This window comes from Cavia porcellus, unplaced genomic scaffold (assembly GCF_034190915.1).
Source record: "Cavia porcellus strain 051 isolate PalLab524CR breed Dunkin Hartley unplaced genomic scaffold, mCavPor4.1 scaffold_2, whole genome shotgun sequence".
Lineage (NCBI taxonomy): Eukaryota > Metazoa > Chordata > Mammalia > Rodentia > Caviidae > Cavia > Cavia porcellus.
Genome location: NW_026947485.1, coordinates 140,420,281 through 140,441,527, shown reverse-complemented (window position 1 = coordinate 140,441,527; position 21,247 = coordinate 140,420,281). Strand labels below are relative to the sequence as shown.

At 35.0% G+C, this 21,247-nt stretch overlaps 1 protein-coding gene across 1 annotated transcript in view; it reads left to right on the top strand.

Moving 5' to 3' along the window:
- Window positions 1–21,247, top strand: part of Man2a1 (mannosidase alpha class 2A member 1) — a 162,335-nt gene that overhangs the window by 112,757 nt on the left and 28,331 nt on the right. The window contains exons 13-17 of the mRNA XM_063245471.1: window positions 505–670; window positions 3,536–3,754; window positions 4,453–4,575; window positions 7,204–7,318; window positions 20,028–20,161. Of these exons, the coding sequence (XP_063101541.1) occupies window positions 505–670; window positions 3,536–3,754; window positions 4,453–4,575; window positions 7,204–7,318; window positions 20,028–20,161 (757 nt within the window). The remainder of the gene's footprint in view (window positions 1–504; window positions 671–3,535; window positions 3,755–4,452; window positions 4,576–7,203; window positions 7,319–20,027; window positions 20,162–21,247) is intronic.

Here is a 21,247-nt window from a genome sequence, read left to right as displayed (position 1 = left end):
AAAATGATATTTTTAAAAACCCATTTTCTGGGATATGGAAAAGGCGTTATTATAAGGCGATGAACATCTTTCATTTGTAAAAGGTTTCTTTTTTCAACTATTAGGTCTTGAGCTCAGTGCCTTTGCACTAAGCAACATGCCTAACTCTTATTTTTTATTAAGTTTTGAGGCAGTTTCTTACTATTTTACTAAGTTGCCTGAAGTGGAACTTGTGATCTTCCTGCCTCAGCTTCCATAGTGCTGGAATTACAGGTGTGTGCCCCTACTCCTGGCTCATTTTATTGTTTAGCAAGTGTTTTTGAATCATTGTATCATCTTCTTTCTATTGTGTGCTATTTCTTTTGATAAAATTACTTGTTTCCTGAGAGTTCTACCAGAATATTCCTTTTAATTCTTTCCCACCTGTTAGCTGAATGACTATCTGTAAACTGAGGTCTTAGAAAGAGTATGGGAAAAAAATGAAAATATTTTTAGATTCCAATAGTGACTCAGCTGTTTTTGCAGGTATCTTGTGGTCTATAACCCTTTAGAACAAGACCGGAACTCAGTGGTTTCAATCTGTGTGAGTTCCCCCAAAGTACAAGTGCTTTCTGATTCTGGAAAACCTGTGGAGATTCAAGTTAACGCAGTTTGGAATGATGCAATCACTATTTCGGGAGAAGCCTATGAGGTATGCTATGGATCAGAATATAGAGACATTGTTTAAAAAAAACATATAGCGAGTACATAGCTTGTACTCATGTGATAGCCCTGTGGAAGGACTTTGAACTACCATGTTGACATTTTTCACTGATGACGAACCTTGTAGAGCTTTCAGTGATACACAAACAACCCACAGTGGCACATGTGCCATAGGTTCACCAACGCTGGTATTTATGAAATGGTTAAAATTGTAAATATGAGACAGTTTAATTGGCCTTTTAAATGACACTCGAGTTGCTGTTTCTCAAACTGTTAACATCATTGTTAGTAGGTATATTGCATATTAGTAGGTAACATGGTGTTTGTATAATGAGTTGCATATCTTTTTAAATATGTACATTATTATGTAGATTCTAAAGTAAAGAAGTAATTATTACCTGTGAAAATAAACCTTTTGGTTTATTTAATGACATTTTTACATATTGAAGTTGAGATAAATGCCATCCTTTTAAATTTTGATTGGTGTTAACTTTGCATTACAAGAGTGACATAACACTTCATGGAAGGTGACTTCCTAAGATAATTAAAGTACTTCATCTTGAGATGTAATTATAGAAAATCTAGGTGCAAATAATAGATTTTTATGTGTTTGAATATTTTTTTAAAGTAAGCAGTATCAAACAACCTATATCACTAGAAAGGTTAAACATTTATAGTCTGAAGTACCATTTAAACTGTACTCCTAAAGACACAGGAACTTTAAAACAGTTTTTTCTGCTTGTCAAAAGCCGTTCCTGGTTGCTATTATAATGCTTAATCCTATAGATGGAAAGGAAAAATTACACAAGTTTTAGTCAGATTTTATGGGAAGCAGCCCATCTAAAAAGTGGAACAGCTCCTGAAATCAGAGTCAAATGGTCAGTAAGTATATTTAAAAATATTCAGTATCTTTAACTGTCAAGGAAACATTGAGAAATTCTCTCTCATTTCAGTCAGAAGGGCCATCATGGAGAATACAAAAAGCAATACATGCTAGCACAGGTGATAGGAACTGTTTTACAGCAGTGGGAATGTAAATTAGAATAGCCACTATGTAAATCAGGATTGAGATTCTTCAAAAAAAAACTGAACTATAGCTACTATTCAGTCTAGATGTACTATTCCTACAGCTTTAAAAGGATTAAAGTTGGCATGCTATAGAGATAATGGCATACTCATCTTCATCATGACTAATTTACAAGAGCTAAGCTGTGGAAGCAGCCTGGATTCCCCCATTCATAGGTAAAAGAATAGAGTATGGTATATATAAACAACAGAATAGTATTCAGCCAAAAAGAAGAATGAAATCATGTTATTTGCAGAAAAGTGGATGGAAATGGAGACACTATGTTAAGTGAAGTAAGCCTGACTCAGAAAGTCAAATATTGCATGTTTTCTTTCATATGGAGAATCCAGAAAAAATGTAAGATAACTTTTCAGAAGAGAGATGACCAGAAAGTAAAAGAGACTTTTAGTGAAGATGAATGGAGTTGTGGGGAGGGGAAGAAAAGAGAAAGGGAATGGGGAGAGGAAGGCAATCAGGTATGTTACAAACACGCACTTCTCAGATGAAGAAATGCAAATGGCACATAAATATGAAGAATGTTCAACATTACCGGTCATTCGAGAAATGCAGATTATAACAACACTGAGATTCCATCTCGCTCCCGAAAGAATGGCAGCCATCAAGAAATCAACCACTAACAAATGCTGGTGGGGCGGTGGGTAAAATGGAACCTCTCCACTGTTGGTGGCAATGTAGACTGGTGCGACAACTTGGAAATCAGTGTGGACATTCCTCAAAAAACTAGGATTGAGGTCCCATTCAGCTATTCCCTTCTGGGTATTTTCCCAGAAGAATTAAAAACGTCATGCCACAGTGACATACATTCACCTGTGTTTATAGCAGCACAATTCGTTATTGCTAAATCTTATAAGCAACCTGTCAGCTGTGGAATGGATAAAAAGATATAGTATTTTTATACAATGGAGTATTACTCAGTTATAAAGAAGTGTAGACTTGAGGCTTTTATAGGTAAATGAAGACCATACTCACAAGTGAAATAAATCATACTCACATGTGTAAATACCATATTGTTTCCCTAGTGTAATGGCCTGAAAGAGTAAATAAGATCCAAAATATATGATAGATAGTGTGAAAGTTAAGGGGAAAGAAACTGTTCAACAGGAAGGAATATTGGGATAGGGGAAAGGAGAAAAGAAAGAAAAGATTATATGTCTGTATATGTACTCATATATGTGTATATACACACATGCAAGATAGATAGCTACTACTAATCTCTGATAGTTCATCAGAAAGAATGGTTTGTGCTTTCATGTTCAATTGTTTGATCATTTTTTATTTTATCTTGTAATCTATATCTTATAATCTGAATGGCTACTTTGAAGAACACAATATACAATATATTAACCAGTGTTAATATCCTATTATTTTGTTTTGAAATTCTGTGTCACTGCTTTTAGTTTTTTGTTTTTAAATTTAAAAGGACTATGTAACAGTATAATGTATATATGAATATGGTAAAACAAAACCTACTAATCTCCATAGATACTATGAACTAATTTTAAAAAACTACTACTGTACAACAATTGAGAATGATTATATAGTTTCACATATAGAATGAAAACTTTAATGCCCTTGATAAGCTTTCCAGCTTGAGGTAATCTTACTCACTATGTGAGGTGGGTACCATACTCATAATTATATAATTGTACTATTACATATTCTTTTTTAAAAAAAATAAAGTAGTTGTTTTACCAATAGTATAAATTACTTGTCTTGCAGGAGATAATACTTTCTTTAATAAATTCTTTTCCTTATCTTGTATTGAAGATTTCTTTTCTAGCACATATACCACCATTGGGACTAAAAGTATATAAGATTTTAGAATCAGACAATTCCAATTCACATTTGGCTGATTATGTTGTGTATAATGGTAAAACAGAAGAAAGTGAGATTTTCAAGATAAAAAACATGATAAATGCCAAGGAACCTGTAACTCTGGAGAATTCCTTTATTATGGTTCAATTTGATCAGTCTGGGCTTATGGAGGTATGTTCTGAATAATTCTGAAACTCTTCGATGGTACATCACTTTCGCATGAACAGATAACTATATACAGGGAGAGAAAGTCTTGCCAACTAAGGCTGCATCAGATTGGCCTTGGGAGAGGGAATGGATGAGTAGCTATGCATGCCTATTTCAGGGCCACCCGGGGTTCACATGAGTGGCTTATGGTGGTGCTGCTCCGTGGGCTGTCACTAGTCCAGTAAGACGTAAGGAAATTATAAGGCTTTAAGAATGTTTGTGGAAACGAGGCTGTGAAAGCAGTTTGATAGGAAAAATGCTTGCTTAATCTAATGATAAAGAATTGAATGGATATTTGGTATTGTACTTTAATTTTTATAATTCATTCTAATTTGTATTTTATATTTATTAGACGTTTGAAAATATGAACCCATGCACACCAGAAATAAAAAATAAATTTGCTCTTTCTTCAGAAAGATTGACCAGTCTATTTAGAGCTCCTAATTTGTATAGCTCTTTGTTCCTTGATGAAATATGTTCTGACTTTTTGTTGCTGTTGTGAACATTTTAAATTCTGAGGCTAAATATTCAATTAAGATCTTAAGTTAGCATTTTTCAGTCTATTCTGAGTTTTTTTAATTGATACATACATGAGATCAAGTGCAACATTGTTACTGTCAACATTTCAGTAATAAGTTGCTTTAATTTTTTTTTATCTTTAGAAAATGATAACTAAAGAAGACGGAAAACATCATAAAGTAAAAGTACAATTTTCCTGGTACGGAACCACAAGTAGAAGAGACAAAAGTGGTGCCTACCTCTTTTTACCTGATGGTAATGCCCAGGTACGTAGTGCTAATGCGATGGCATGTAGAATAAATACTTATTGAAAGACTAGGAAGGTATAAAAAAAAAAATAACAAGTGTGTCTCATTGGTTTATCCTTTGTTCATCTATTAGTGAGAAACTTTTGGCTACCGTGTTATATTACCCTTACTGATGCTTAGCAATTTGTACTTAAAAGTTAAAAAAACAAATAATGTGTCAGATTTGGAGTTCAGGTCTGATGCTGCAGTAGATAAGTTCTGTGCATGAAAAAAAGCCAGATTTGACTTGGGGTAGGGCCTGTTGTGTTTATATGTGTTCAACCCAGCCTAGGCACCTGCTAAATAGCCATCTGGGAACAACTGACTGTCCACTGGGCCATTTTCTCCTTAACACTTTAATAAAATAATATATTTCCAACCTTGGCTATAAACATGGTATATATAAACTCTGCCGCATTTTAAAAATGTAAAAAACAACAAAGAAAACAGTAAAATTTACCAAATGGTCCACAACTGATGAGAGCCACTTCCAGCATTTTGATCTATTATTTATACCCTTTCTCTCCATTCTCAGTTCTTTCTTACTGGTCTTATATTTTTTATTTTTCATTTGTAACAGTGGTCACAATCTGATGGTGTATTTAATGGAAACATAATCTTAAAATACACTGTTGTAGTTAGGAATTTTCTAGTGTTGCATGTGTACTTTCAATCTTTCACTGCTGTGACATTCTAATAAGTTTTCTTTGTCACATTAATTTTGTGCAGTCCTGATTATTTCCTGAAAATAGCTTTTTAGAAGAGTCATTTTGTGCAGTATATGAAGCCTTGTAAGGGCTTTTGATACATACTGTTTATCTTGTCTTTAGAAAGACTATAAATATTAATTCCTGCCAATGTTTTCTTGAACAGCTCTGCCATTGCAAGCACTGAGAACCATATTAAAAACTTTGCCTGTAACAATAACTTAACTGAAACATATTTTCCATTTAGATTTTGTGGCTACTAATGAAGTTGAAGTTTGTTTCTGTATTCACTTATCTTTCATATTTTTGTAGTTACCTGTTTACATTGTTTGACCATTTTTCTGTTGATATGTTTCTGTTCTGTAAGTAGTCTTTATATGGGATGAGATTAAAACTTTTCCCTGTATGTTGCAAAATTATTCCCTAACCATATCATTTAATTGGTTCATTTAAGTATACAATTGAATAATCAATTTTGTACTTTTTTCTTTAGAATTCTGTATTGGTTTTTATACCTTTGTAGATTCTCCACTTCAGGATAGATTAAATATTCTCATTACTGTTTTGTTGCAAGAGAATTCAATTAAGAAAGTTATTTTAAGTCTATAGTTTAGGGAAGTCTGATAACCAAAATCAAGTGTTAGCTGTTTAGGACTGTGTTGGTCACACTAAGGACTCCAGTGCAAAAAATGAAAGAGTAAATTATAGCTCTTAGTAGGTGATCTCGAAAGGGCACTGGATTTTAGGTATAAGCTATCTCAGTGTTTTCATACTTTCCAGGTACATTACAGGTATTGTTCTGATTGACTTTATTTTTTTAAATGTAGTTGTGCTGTGGAATATTATACATGGGGGTAATATTCATATATGTAGCAATTAAATTACTTAAAATTATTTTATGTTTATCTGTAATGTGAGAGGGGGAAATAAGATATTTACATATTAACAAAGAATAAATAAAATAATAACAGGGAAAGAAGTGGCTGAATGTATCAACAAAAAGGTAGGAGCCCAGAAGTCCCTTCCCAGCCTTCCCCCTTCACTTCTCACTTTCTGGCTGTGTGACTCTTAGGTAAAAGAAATTACAATGTGGACTCTTATACATTTTATTAACTTCAAAATATTTTTCCAAAGAGGTTGGAATAAAATGAAACAATTCTGAAAACTTCTGCCTAACTGGTTCATGTTGGAAGCCTAACTTTTCATGCTGTCATTGAGCTAAGGCATCTAATACTTAAAATACAATTCTTCATAAATGCTTTCAGTTTACTTATGGCTCACATAAGTTTTATGCTTTATTCCCACATTTTCATGAGTTTAGATTCTAAATAATGAGAAATAAATTGGAGATTTCCAAGTAGATTTTTCCCCTCACGTCTGTGAATTTTCCTTTATATGAAAGCAGTCATTTCATGTAAAAAAGCAGTGTTTTATGCTTTAGTAAAAACAGACTGATTAAACTGTTCCTGAATCCTGCTTCTTGAGTGCTTAAGTTACTCCCTGTTGCCCATCTTATAACCTATCCTGAACCCTGAACATTAGGAGGCCTTGTTATAATAAATGTGTGCCAGACAAAGTGTTTGCTATGCAGTGAATGTTATTTCCGATTGATCTGTACGATATAGTAGTGGTTTTCTTTTAGACATTTGTATAGCTGGGAGGAATATTTGTTGATCATCTATGCCAATCAAATTGAAAGAATTGGCAGGATTTATAATAACAAAAAGCTTATATTCAGTTTTTATCATGTGCATATTCTGATCTGTTATAAGCTTTAGTTTTCATTGGAAGTTGAAAAAAATTAAATGATGTATATTACAATTTGGGGAGTTAATAAATATACCTTAGAAAGTTTTAGAAGTTAAAAATTTTTTTGAAGAAAATATGTTTTCCTCCACAGCCTTACGTTTACACCACATTGCCCCTTGTCAAAGTGACACGTGGAAGGATTTATTCAGAAGTGATTTGCTTTTTTGAACATGTTACCCACAAGGTCCGACTGTACAACATACATGGTAAGGAAACATAGTTGTGAAATATACTGGCATCTGGATTCTTGCTTTTCTTGTGTCATTTTTCATAAATGAGTAATTAACTTTTAAAGATGGTTTCATCTTTTCAACCTGATTGCGTATATGTAGTGTGACTTCAAAATATAATAAAAATGATAAAGCATTTCATTTCTTAACATCTATATGTTCTTTCTTTTGGACATACTCTCTTTCCTGTGGCCATACGATATTTGCTTTACTCATGAGCTCATTTACTAGAAATTTTATTGTTAAGACCTAAAAAGATATGGCATGATTTTGGTTTTATAATTTAAAATTATATCACATATAGCTTTCAATTAGTGGACTGCTCACTAGTTAAGAAGTACACACAAAGACCTACCTCCTTAAATCTAGACTGTATTTCACTAACATGTATCACAATAATGTAACTTTAAAAGAAACATGTTCTAAAATAGTCTTGTTAGTTTACAGCTCTTTAGCTACTAGAATATAAAATCTGCCAATTTGTTTATTGCTTTTATAGTGTGGACCATCATCATTATTAAACAAAATGATAGGAAATAGCCTTTTGATCCTTTTAGGAGCATAAACCTAGGCAACTAACTCATCCTTCTAGGGAGAGCTATAGTTCCCAAATATCTATAATTGTACACTTAGGTTGCTTGATTTTGAATTAGAATGGAGTACATTTCCAACCACAGATCTAATTTCATTAACCAGGCTGTTTACCCCAAGTTATCACTCTCTTAGTGATAATGACCTTATAAAATGCATATTAAACTATCTTTGCTATTTGAATTACTTTTTCAGCTTGGCTGAAAAAAATGAGAAAAGGGAAAATAATCTTTCCTTGAATATTCACACAGGTAGGAAATAAAAAATTCTATAAACTGTTTATAAACTCTGTCAACAGGAACATTGAATTTTGCTTTTTTAAAAAATCTTTTTAACTTCTAATTTCTTTATTTTTTGTCCTTTCTTAAAATAGTAGATATAGGCTTACTTTTCTCATGCACCTCTTAGGTGATACTACTGATATATTTTTAGGACAATCCATGACTCCTTGGTTGGGTCTGGACATAGATCTTCTGGAAGTGAGAAAAATAATACTAGATGCTAGCTTTGTTTTCCATAAGCGTAAGTTCCAAGTCATCTGCAATCGCTTTCTACCTAAAGGAAACCTGTAATTCTGAAATAATCTTTTATTGAGTTTTCCAAAACCTCTTAAGTCAGAAGTAGCTTTGATCATCCGTTAGTAAATTCTTACGTAAACCACCCTGAGAACTCTAAAATTACATTTTCAGCTATCACCAAGTGTTTCTTTTGAGGGATGGAAAAATAACATCACACACGGAAGAGGTGTTCATCTATTTTTAATTTTGCTTAAAACTACTGTTGTTTAATGGGAAAGTTCTTTGAGTGCAGCGTAACACGCTTGGCACAGACTTGAGTCATCAGATTTGATTTATCTTTGTTTTTCATCAGTTGTAGAGATAGGCCATGTCTTAGAATAAATACCAGCCTCTCAGTCCAGCATATGTGCTTAATTGCTTTTGTTTTTCTTTTTATTTTTTATATGGCTGTCGATATTATTGCATCTCTTTAAGTTTTCGTTAGACGATCAGGGCCACTGCCATTCATTTCACAGGGGATTTGTAGAAGGTAGGTGGCTCTCCCGTGCTGCTGGTAGCTGCCATCATACCTGCCAATTTGGAAATTAATAGACCCTGACATGTCATCTTATTTATTCCACCGTACTACACTAATCAAAACTAAATAGTTGTCATCTTTCTTCTCCTGTCTTCCTGGGTAGTGAACTGCGAGACAGCTCTTCACTGTGAGTGGGGGCCATAGAAATACGTACGATTCCTGCCTTCCCAAAGTGATGGGAAGGTCTGTTATCCTTGCCATTTCCCACATTCCCAATGTAGCCTATTTCTTCTTGCATGCTTGACTTTTTCCTCATCTGTGCCATGTATTTTTCATCTTCTTTTGTCATATATTATCTCTCTAGATCATTTCTTTATCTTCCTATCATCTTGGCTCTTGCCTCTTTTCAGTTTTTATAAGTCCTCATGGTTTGTTAATTGCAAGAAAAATATTTTTGCATTAAAAATGTAATTTCATGCCAGTTCTTGAAATCTCCAGAAGTCTGATGGTAATGAAGGTATTTTTTTAAATGAAGCTTAATTAGTTAAGAAATAGAGATTGTTCTGAATAGGGCACTAAGAATACAGTATTAGCTTAATAAGATAAATATGCAAGCGTCATTTTGTCTCTGGATTCCATAGTGGGTGGAATAGAGTTGGGCTGAAGTATATTTTTTTGGTCAGTGTTAGATTTTTGTGCTTAAAGGCAGAAAGCTTTAGGAGTTTGTAGGAAATAACAGATAAATAAGTGTAATGCAAAGATAACTTAAAGTGCTTTACTGAAAAAAATTTTACTCTAGTTTCCTGAGTTAAATCTGAAGTCAGAGTATACAGACTCAAACTGACATATAAACCATTTGCCCCTCTTTATCCATAAGCATTTTTTTTTCCCAGTATGACAGTAGTTGGGGGAGGTGATACACTTGAACTACCCAAATAAATGGCTTTCTTTCAAGCTGTGTATATATTCCAGACCTTCTCAAAAATTTCCCACCTGTATAAGATTAGATCAGTTTCCTTAATTTTGCCTTAACTGGTAGACTTTGTGATTCACTTCTATGGAGCCTTCTCTTGGAACATTGCCTGAGGACTCAGATTATCTGGGTCTTAGCTCATTGAGTTCTTAATAAAATCACTATTCAGTGCCATATAGATAACTGCTGTAATGTGAAGGTGTTTGAAAATAGGTGTTCCAGCCACCTTAAAAAAAATAGGCTGAGATGTAGCTCAGTTAGATGGCATTGGGATCAGGCCCCAACCATCCCCCACCACAGAAGTTAATACTATAATCTGTCTTTATTGAGTATATCGATTAGCCTCTTCGAATTCAGTTTATGAAAATACTCTTTCAAAACACTAAAGTATTATAAACATATCCTTATAGCTCTCAGTCTTTGTTTTAGCTGCTGTTAAACCCTTTTCTCCCTAAGGTAACTTTTGTCCAGAGTAAGCTTTGGAAGAAAACAAATCAAGAACAAAATTCAAACAACACTTCCAAAATTATATAAACTGTTTGATCATTAATTTTGAAAGAAATTGTTGAGAGGCCTTTGTCCAACTGTTCTTTTGCTTTGGGTATGATATCTAACTTTAGTTTCTCTACTTACATTCTTTCCAGATTTGGAAAATGATTAGAAATGCAGTTGAAAGACTGTCTTTCTAAGCATCACTTCAGTTATTTAAAAAAATACTGCTTTTTATTTCATTGTCATTCAGACATCACATTCAAAAGATTTCTAGAAATATTAAACCAGAGGAAATGTTGTACTCCTTAGCTTTAAGTGCTTTACAACATCAGAGCTATTTCAGAGATTTCTAATAAAATATTTTTACTTTATGTCAGGTTAAATAAATCCATGTTATAGAACACATAATTTAATGAAATATCCTTTTGGAACCATTCTATACCTTCTGTTATTTAGTTTATAGAAAAATAGTATTTTCAAAGGGATATAGATGGGGAAGGTAGAAATTATTTTTTCTTATACTACAAACATCTCATTAAACTGAAGCTTCAGTATCACCAAATAGACTATTTAAAACTTCCTTTGGTTAATCTTGGGGGAGATAGAACATACTATAAGCAAAAGCCCCTCATTGGCCTGTGTTATATTTGGTACTACAACTTCACAAAAAGTACATAGTAGTAACACGGTCATCTGAAAGTGACATTACTAACTGTGGTTTTGTTTGTCTTCAGTGCTGTAATTATTAGACTTTAGTGCCCTAGTTTTCTGACATCAACAGCTACTTGAAGAATTAGGTTGCTGTGGGTTACCAGTTTGTCCTGTACATTTTCACTGGCACAAAGTTCTGGCCCAGATCTGTAAAAATATCTATCTTCCAGGTTTTTTCCCCCAGGACTATTGTACTAGGTAGGTGATTGAGTATGTGTGTAAACCATGTTTCAGCCTTTGGAAAAAATATCTTAAATGCAATACTTTTGCCATTTTCCACCAGCATATTATGAAAGTACTGTATGTAGAAAACCTTGCTAAAAGAAAGTAAATAGCCTGGAGGTAAAATGTAATGAACTTCTATCAAAAAGTACAGGAGGAAAGAGTGTCCATTGGCACTGGATAATTTCTTTGCCTTCATAAAGGCAAAGAATATTGCTTGGTTCTTCTCTGAGAAATTTTAAATATATAAATCTAATTGGATTTACTACATGGGTCTGAGTTTTAAAATGAACTTCATTTAGTTAATCAAGTAAAGTCGTCTCATTGGGATTTAGAAATCTGAGTCTTTAGTGTCACCACTAGGGAAAGTAGAGTAACTTTTTGGATTTGTCATTAAATGTCCTGGGAATCAGTTTCTTAATCCATAACAGTAGTAAATGATCAATTAGGAATAACCACCAAAGAGTCTTCATATAACCTAGCATCATACAAAATCTCTTGTGCTTGCATCCCTGCTTCTAAATTCATCTAAGGCCATTAGAATCTGGGGCTTTCTTTCTTCCCTGGAGTCCACCCTACTTGTAACAACATCCACATCCTGTTGCTTCATTGAAGTTGTTTTTATTTCTATAAAAAGCTGCATGAGAATATTAAAATAGTTTGCAATCAATCTCGCATTTTCCCCCAGGGCTACATTCCATATTTAGTTTGATTTAAGAGTAAAAGCATTAAGTAAGTTATGGATAGACAGACTTAGGTAATTAAAACACTTTTGGAATATCATACTATGCAATTGACTGCTGAGGGGTTTTTTTCCCTGTTAATTGGAACTTTAAAAAATAAAAATAAGTAGCTGTGTGTTAAACCTGATTATTCTATACAGGCATGGACTAGAAGGTTATTTTAAGGGACTGTAAGCACATTCTGGTTACACAAGTTCAGTCTCAGAGGTTATCTTGGGGGCTGTATGACTACAGCGGCCATGTCAAAGACACAGCTCTGTAGCAGGGGTGCATTGTCCCCTCCAAGTATGTGTTGCATTGAACACTGGACGAAACGCAGGACCAAGCACAGGGGAAGCATAGTAGTTCTTGCTTCAGAGTTAGTCCCTTGCCTCTCATTCCAGCTCCTATCCCAGCTCTGCTGCTTATCACTATTTGACCTTGAACAGGGTGCTTCCTGTCCAGCCTCAATCTCATTATCCTGAAAGAGTGACAGTAATGGGGTCTACCCCACAGGGATGTCAGGAGGGGAAACTGAGTCAGTATGTGCACAGAGTGTTGTATTTACTTAAGAGGAAGAGTGGCACAGATGACTAGACAGCTCTTATAACAGAAAGAATGGTCATTGAGGCTGGGGCCAGCGGTCAGGGAAGATTTAAGGAAGGGAGTTGCTGAGATGCTGCATCGTAAGAAATTTCACTTGAATTGGCAGAAAAGAGGAACAGACTCACAAAGCATGAAGTGGAGTTTGTTAGATCTGGCTCCCTGGTTCTGATAAGAATTTGAAGAGCTGTGTGTCCCTTATATGTTTTTAAATTGACATCTAGTTTTTCTTCATACACATAAGTAGTTGGAAAGGATGTTATCTTTGGTATTGTAAATGTTAGTGACATTTTAAAATAAGCATATCCATGGGCAGTGATTTGATACCAAATCATGCATGTTTAAAAAGCCTGCAGTAGATTTGCATTTAATAGAAATTTCACATCATTATATTTTCCTTGAACTCTTATTTCCATCCTACTTCCCCTCACAGAATTTTTTCTTAATAGCTTCATGCTTGAGAGTCTTATTGTTTGACTTTTCATCACTTTCCTGGAACAAAATAATCACAACGTGTGTGTGTGTGTGTGTGTGTGTGTGTGTGTGTGAGACACATGCATGTGTAAAGTTTCAAAACTCATCCTAATGCTCTAAGTAGTATCAAATTTCTTCTGGAATGAGTTATAAAGATTGTTATTAATAGTATAGAATTGGTCAGAACAATAAATCATTATCTCACCATTTTGCTCATTTGTTTTATAAATTATGGTGAAAACATTTCTTTATTGAATTGTCCTTTTTAAAATAAGTTCCAATGTAAAGTAACATCGTTGTATAAATAAGTAGCTGACAATGGGAGGAATTTGTTACAAAGCTATCATTCAACATTTTGAGCTCCTTCTGAGTTAGATGTGATTATCAAACATTAATTTTGGGGGAGGGGTGCCGGGGATTGAACTCCTGACTTTGTGCTTGCTAGGCAGGCGCTTATGCAACTGAGCTAAATCCCCAGCCCCTTCAAACATTAATTTTAATTGGTTATTTTTAATGATTAGACCTGAAGATCCTGATTTCCTACTCACTCAGTTTAATTGATAACGAACAGTTGGAAACCACATGTTTTGAAAAATACATATTACTCATTCCTTAAAGTCTGGCCCAACACCAGTGTCTTAGCTTAGTACCTGTAGAGTTCCTGTGGGCGAGGGTAGGCTTCTGCTGCTTCTGCTTTCTCCCACACCCCTTGTACATTAGGAGGAAGAATGCTAAGAAGAGAAGTAGAAAAAGGAATAAACAGACATGCTTCTCTAGCGGGGCTATTTTCACAGGGTGAAAACACCTGTGACATTCAAGCTTTCTGTGTAAAAGCAGCTGGGAGACCTGGTTAGTGATTGGATTCAGAGTAACTGTGGGTGCCAAAAGGGTGCGTGCAGACTGAGGATCGTGATTATCCTAGTGTTCTTCTCTCCCCCCTTCAGCCCCGGCCTGGGTCAGGGGAAGTATCAGGAAACCTCTGTCTGGTGTTTATTCAGCTACTGGGAAAATACTTTGACTGGGTCCCTGTCTCTGTTGATTATCTATCCTGAGATTAAAATTGATGTGTTATATTCCTCTAAAACATCTCTTCCAAAATTTGTGTTTTTTAAAAAATCAATTTTTGTTTTTAAAGGGAGGTTTCTAGTAGTTTTGTAGTATATTTTCCAGTTTTTAGGCCTCCTTCAGATATATCTACTAAATTGCTATAATCTTACCCAAAATTTGAAAACTATATGATGAAAATGCTAAACTTTTTCTGTTATACATTTATTCTTTGACATTGGTATAAAAATTATTGAAATGAAAAGCGTAAAGTATGCAGACCACTACCAATCTCTGAAATGATTAATACATAATCATGGTTATTAATCTAATGTTTGAGGAATAGTGGAAAGTGATGTATCATCATTTTCTTAAATTTGAGACTTAAGAATGAAATTTACTTAAATTTGTACCCATGAAAACAGATGCTAAAATTTTCACTTGTGGAGAAATAATCAGTGTGAATATTTACAGACCTAGGAATCAGCAGTGCTTCAGAGGGTAAATTAGATCCTCAGGCGGATGACAAATTGAGGAAGTCAACATGGAGTAAAAGGTCATCCAATTGTGGGAATTACTACCGTTTCTATTTTGGTACTTCCATGTATGAGTATTGCTTTCAAAAAACATACACTCAGGATAATATTTGCTTTTTATGAACATTTTCATATTGACTAAATTCATCATTGTTGTGGGCACTATTATTTGAGTGTATTTTTTTAAACAATGGTGTGCTGATCAGTAACCATAACCAGATGAGGATAAAGTTAACAACATCAACAGTGTCATAAATGTAAACACATAATAGGTAGGTTATTTTTCCATTTTTGATTATTTAAATATAAAACAGTCCCAAAGTTGGAGAAGGAAGGATTCAAATTTAGAAAGTTGCCCGGCTCTGACCATGACAGCTAATGCTGTCCTACTTCTGCGTGAACTGGCATTGTCCTATCTTGATCCTTCACCGTGTTAAAAGTGCCACTGGTGAGATATAGATCCTTTCTTCTTCTAAGCTGTAGCCTCTGACTCCTGTGTCAGATCCTCCTTGAAAAAAGATTCTTTGTATTTCAAAATTATAACTGAAATGAGATGTCATGAAATGGGCTGTCAGATTCTGCAGTTCAGAGTCAAATTAGGCTGTTCCAGATAGATTTTGCAAATACCTGACTGGAGAAGAGAGTAAGACAGTGTGAAGAAACGATGCCAGAATTTTACCAAAGGGCATCATCATCTTTGCTAGCCCAGGCCGTAGAGTCTGTACGCTTCCCTGTCTTACAGACATGGGATTTTGGGGATGCCCCTCAGTTTTTCTCTTCTCTACTTCAAGAAGTGTATGCAGGTAGGTCCCTAGACTGACAGTAGGCACCAAGATAGAGGGTGACTATCCCTGCTTTCCTAATCTGCTATAGGGAAGGCTTGAAAAATCCAGCATCATTTTGAGAGTGATTCTAAAACTGTAAGCTGTAACATGACCCAGCCTTCCTAGCTTTATCTTCCTGATGCCATGAAAAGTGTTCTTCCACTCAAAATGCCTAAAACTAATTTTATAAATACATACGTTTATATATATTTAATGTGTGTATATCCTTTTGACAAGATGTCACACCTACAGATGCAAGGTAGACAGTCTTTGAAATCTGTGTCCAGTCCTCAGGAAAGGGAATGTGGGCATGTGTATGTGACATCCACACCTGTCAAAGTGTGTAGTGTTGTGTTTGTGTCTGCTTTCAGTGTAAAGTTTACCAAACTATACAAGGGTGCTGCATTTAGTTTCGTTCATCATCTTTCTCTCCACTAGGGCAGAGAGCTACCTTTTTCATTTCCTTTCCTACACAGGATTCCACAGCCTGCTTAGACCTGACTCTGTTTATTTACCTCATTGTTTATAGGCATCAAAAATGCTTTCCCACTTTTGACTCTTAGAGCCAGTGCTCGGTGAACATGCTGGTGCACGCTGCATGAACTCTCAGCTGTGCTCCTCTCTGCTGGACACGGTGAGAGGGAGGTGCTGTGTAACAGCGTGGGTCTTTAATTTTTAATACTGTATGTACTGTTTTCTTGGCTTCTGAAATGAGTATGCCATTTAAAAATAGAGTTTTGAGTTGTTTTAAAGAGGTTTTGAGTGCTGGCAAACCTTGTCGCTCGATCCTATCTCATTAAATTAAATAACTTTATAGCATATCAGTTCCCAACTTAGTCCCCTCTCTTCCTCTCCCCTCATCTTCTCTCCCTGTCTCTTACTCTCTATTCTGTCTTTTTCTCTGTCTCTGTCTCCTTCAGTCTCTCTGTCTGTCTCTGTCTGTCTGTCTGTGTTTCTTTCTCTGTCTCTTTCTCTCTCCACACTCACCCACAATATTTGCAGATCTTTCTGTTCAGAATTACTGCAAGGCTTCTCTCAGTCCTTTGGCTCAAAGTAACTTCAACTTTCTCCAGTTCTTGGTCTGCCAGTGAGTCCTAATGGATGAGAACTTTAGTCTTGGAGTTTCTGGCTTTGTAGCTTGGGGGAAGGGATTTTCCCCTGGCCGTAGGACAGGATTAGATGAGTTGTTATATGTAATGTGCATAGTTATGGAGTAAACTCAGGGTGACTATCAGCTCTTGTTGGCTGCTGTCATTCCCTCTTGGCTGCCACCCTTCACTTAGCAGATATTCTGAGATCAAGCTACGGAAGTGATGATCTTTGTCTCCAGGCTTGCCCGTAGTAAAAATCCTTTTTCCTTCACCTTTCTGGCTATTTAAACTTTATCCACAGACCAGTTTGCTTTTCTTCAGTGTCAGCTAACTTCTGCATGATGACCAGCAGGTATTTCCTGTTTAACAGTGACTGAGCTCTTAGTGTGTGCCCCAAGTATTAAGAACTGGAATATAAAGATGGGCTATAGAATACTTCATGTCTGTGTGAAACCTACAACCTCTTGGGAGAAAAAACAGCCACCCAGATCCAGGGCAAGAATGTAGTCTGCAGCATACGAAGGAAGAATGGTTTAATGCAGTGGTACCTTCCGAAAGAGTCTTCGTGACCTGTTTTACAGCTTTTCACCTGTGGACTGTCTCTGTTGGCATGCATTGCCTATGGTGATAAAGACAGTCAGCCTCTGTTCTCTGTGTGGAAAGAGGCATTAGAGCAAGAAAGTATGCTATGTTCATTGTTGAATCCTGGCAATGGCTTTATCCCTGTCCATCTCCCTTCCCAGAGGACTATCCTTAGCATAGAAGCCATTTTCTACCCCAGAACTGTGGAAAACCCAGACCTTCTCAAGCCCTGGCCACCCTTATCCAGAGGGAACCACTTTAGTGAAAGCAGCGTTTTGTTCTCACACACTACAGAGATGTAGAAAATGCTGCGTTCTGTGGTTTATTCCCTGCTTGGAGAAAGTTCTCGCTTCTGTCCTAAAGGCTTCTTGTGCAGCAGCACAGCTCAGGGAATTCTGGACCTGGGAAAGAAAAAGCTAATGGTCTTCTCTCTCACACACACACATAGCATTCTTTACAAAATATTAAATTCTCTTCAAGAAATCAGGGATGTCTCCTTGTACGATTATCACACATTTTATTTGATTTGTTGATAATAGGAGTACTGTTGGTAATACTGTTTTACAAATCTCTCCGGGCTCAGAATTCAAAAAAATACACTGCCAAATTGTGGATGGACACAGAGCTCCATTTAAAGAGTTGGAAGTATTTGTTACCACAACAGGGTCTGAGTATAGTACACAGCTTGAGATACGTGAATGGAAATAATTTATTATTGTCAGAGGTAATGTGAAATGTTTAATATTTCCTTGGTGCATGCTCTTTGTAAATGTTTTCTAGAGATGCATGAATTGGAATAATGATGTTCTCTCTTGTTAAGAGGTCATTTCATGGAGTCTTTTAATTCTGCAGAAAAAACCTAATCTAGAAAGGAAAGAAAAAAATAAATAGTACTAGAACCCTATGGAGGCCTCCAGTGAGGATTAGAGTTACCGCCTTTGCTCCTTAGTGCTATGTAAATACTGTCATTCCTCGTATTATGCTTTGGTTTGGTTTTGTTTTTTGTTTTTATTTTTATTTTTGGCACTGAAATTGAAATCAGGACTTTGCACATACTGACCACATGCTCTGCTGACAACTCCATCCCTTACTCTTTGTAATTTCGCTGTCTTTAACTCATTGTAAACGTTTGTCTACTAAAATTCCATGTGCATTATATTTTGGCTATGAAAAATATTCTGGTTAATGTAAGCATTATAAAGCACAGTTTCCACATAGAGCAATCTATTTTGTAAACCAAAGAAGATTCTGTTGTATCATGTGATTTTTTTTGTTTGTTTGTTCTGGTTTTTCAATTTCCTAATGGTGGTAAGGCCATTGGATCATATAACTTTCTAGGTTCTTCTGATAACTTTTAGAAGGAAATATATGTGTGCATTTAGCTGAGAGGCAGGTAGTTCAGACTGTAGCCATTAAAAGGAAAGAAAGAAAAAACACATCTCTTGCACTCATAATGGTTTTCTAACCTTAGTAAAAAACTCAAAGTCGCTGCAGTTGTGGTTGAGTTGGAAGAGGGTATTTATCAGAAAGAAATGCTTTGAACATATGTTAATACAGACTTCAACTCATTTAGTTTATTCTACACTATAACTATTTATATTTTATAATTTCTAGTATTATTTTCACAGAAACCTGTAGTGCCTGGACTAGTGGTACTTACTTTCTTTTCTAATTCCTCACCAACTCAAACTTCTCTTCTTTAACTATTTGCTGTCACTTTCTGAAAGCTCTGGGGATTCTTAGTCCACAAGTGAGGAGTAGAAAAGAAATGTGGGTAATGGAAATAATATTACAGCTAAGTTAGTTTCCAGCATTTTAGAACTTAAGCATCTGGTTTATGAAATAGGATAGGGCAGTCTCATTTCTTATGGTCTGTTTCCTAATTGCTCTCTTGAGAAGATCTTGTCTATCTATATAACCCATCTGTACTAGGCGTGTTAGATTTCTTTGTGACTCCTCTCTCCATCTCTGAAATTGACCCAAGGCTTCACTAAGGACTTAATGGTACAGCTAGGGTAGAATAACAGAGAAATATCAGTAAACACTTAGGCTTATCTTCACCCACCAAAAAAACAAAGCTTGATGCATCTGGGACTTTTTTTGTTGTTTGTTTTTGATATCCAGAACTTTTAAAAACTGTCCTCTGCATTTTGTTTTGTTTTAAGGAAAAAGATACAATGGATTGCTCCATAACTGGAGATCCTAAGAGATACCAAATTCAATGAACATTGATTTAACTCACTGGGGCGCTCTGTAAATTGTAGTCCACAAATATTAATATGTTAATATCGGTTTCCAACTATAAATCATTTCATTAGATCTCCTGCCTCTGTTCCTAAAAACACTGTCTTTTGAACCAGCAGATCATAAACTTCACTGGTTCCTAATTTCTAGTGGATAAAGAGAGAATGGCGGAGAAATGGATTGCACTGGTGCTGCCGGTGCAGATGAGGAGGACTGGCCTGGACTGAGCTGACCTCTTCTCTCAGTGGCTCCTTCTTCCCTCAGAACTCCATGGGGGGATCAGTCGGATGTTCTGGGTCATGCACTTTGCTTCTTAGCTTCCTCATCATTTTGTTGAATTGTTTGCATCACTGAATAAATGCTGTCTACTTCCTGATACTAAAAAGAAAGTTGAACTGTGACATGATTTGGTATGAGAAATTCTAGTGATAGAAGTTGAAGACGGAGATGTATGTAACTTTGAAAGGAGTGCAGTTTTCTATTTAAGAAAGGTGGACAAATAATTGTTTTCTTTATTAATATGTGTATGTTTTAAATTTAGGAATAGAAGGACAGTCCATTGAAATTTCTAATATTGTGGACATTCGGAATTTATATAATCGCGAAATTGCAATGAGAATTTCTTCTGAAATAAATAGCCAAAATAGATTTTACACAGACCTAAATGGATACCAGGTAATTTTCTTTAAAATAACTGTGGGTGGTATTGGAGTATAAATTTTATATAAGATAATGGCTCAGTTAAATTTTGGATCATTTGATATGTTTGCCCAAGGTTGAAAATTATTTCAAAACTAAAACTGAATTTTAACAGAAAATTATAGGTTTTATATTCAATCAGATATCCAAAGTTAGAGCAAATATTTGAAAGACTTTTTTAAAAACATCTATTTGCAAGGATTTCTTTTTCCAAAGGGAGATTTAGTGACCACCATGCATGTTAAATATCTTGACATTAACATTTCTCTTTAGATAGGATAGACAGACCAGTTTATCTACTAGAAAGGAAAAGTAATCAGGAATTGATGAGTATCTTTTTTTTTTTTCCTTTTAAAGAATCATTCTATGCATTTTGTTTATTCATTATATATGTTTGAATGTATTATCTAATAATGGACCCTTTAAATTTTTGGAAAATTCCCTCTCTTCATCAATATATATGCATGTCTATGTACATTTATAAATATGCCATATGACAAACAGAATTTAGAAATGTGGACTGGCATATATTTAATCAAAATATATTACTGTTGAATAGTAAGGAAATTTATATAATTTTTTAAGTTTGTCGATTTCTCTTTAATAGAATTTAATAGAAGTCTTGATTGTTAATCTCTGTGTTCTCAGTGTATGTGGCAACATCTTTGGAATACTACTATTAAGAATGTGAGCATTAGCATTTTAGAAGTTTCTTGCTATGAATAGAAATAATTTCATAGCATATGCTTTTTACTTTGTCTGATTTTCAACTGGGGATAAGTGGAAAGGGTTATGATAATTTTCTCTCTTTTATGATTTCCTCCAAAAGTTAAATTTAAACCTTTTCTAAAATACATAAATTACAACACATATTCTGATTAACATGTTACTTCTGTTACAGCTTTTTGGTTTTCAAGTGAAACTCTGGTGATTCATTTTCCTTGAATATAAAGGAAAATGTTTTCTTAAAATCTTACAGAAACAATTATTTGTAGTGTGGGTGTGTACATGAATGAGAAAACAGTAAAAATGAAAAACTAAAACTGACTTTTCAAAGATTAA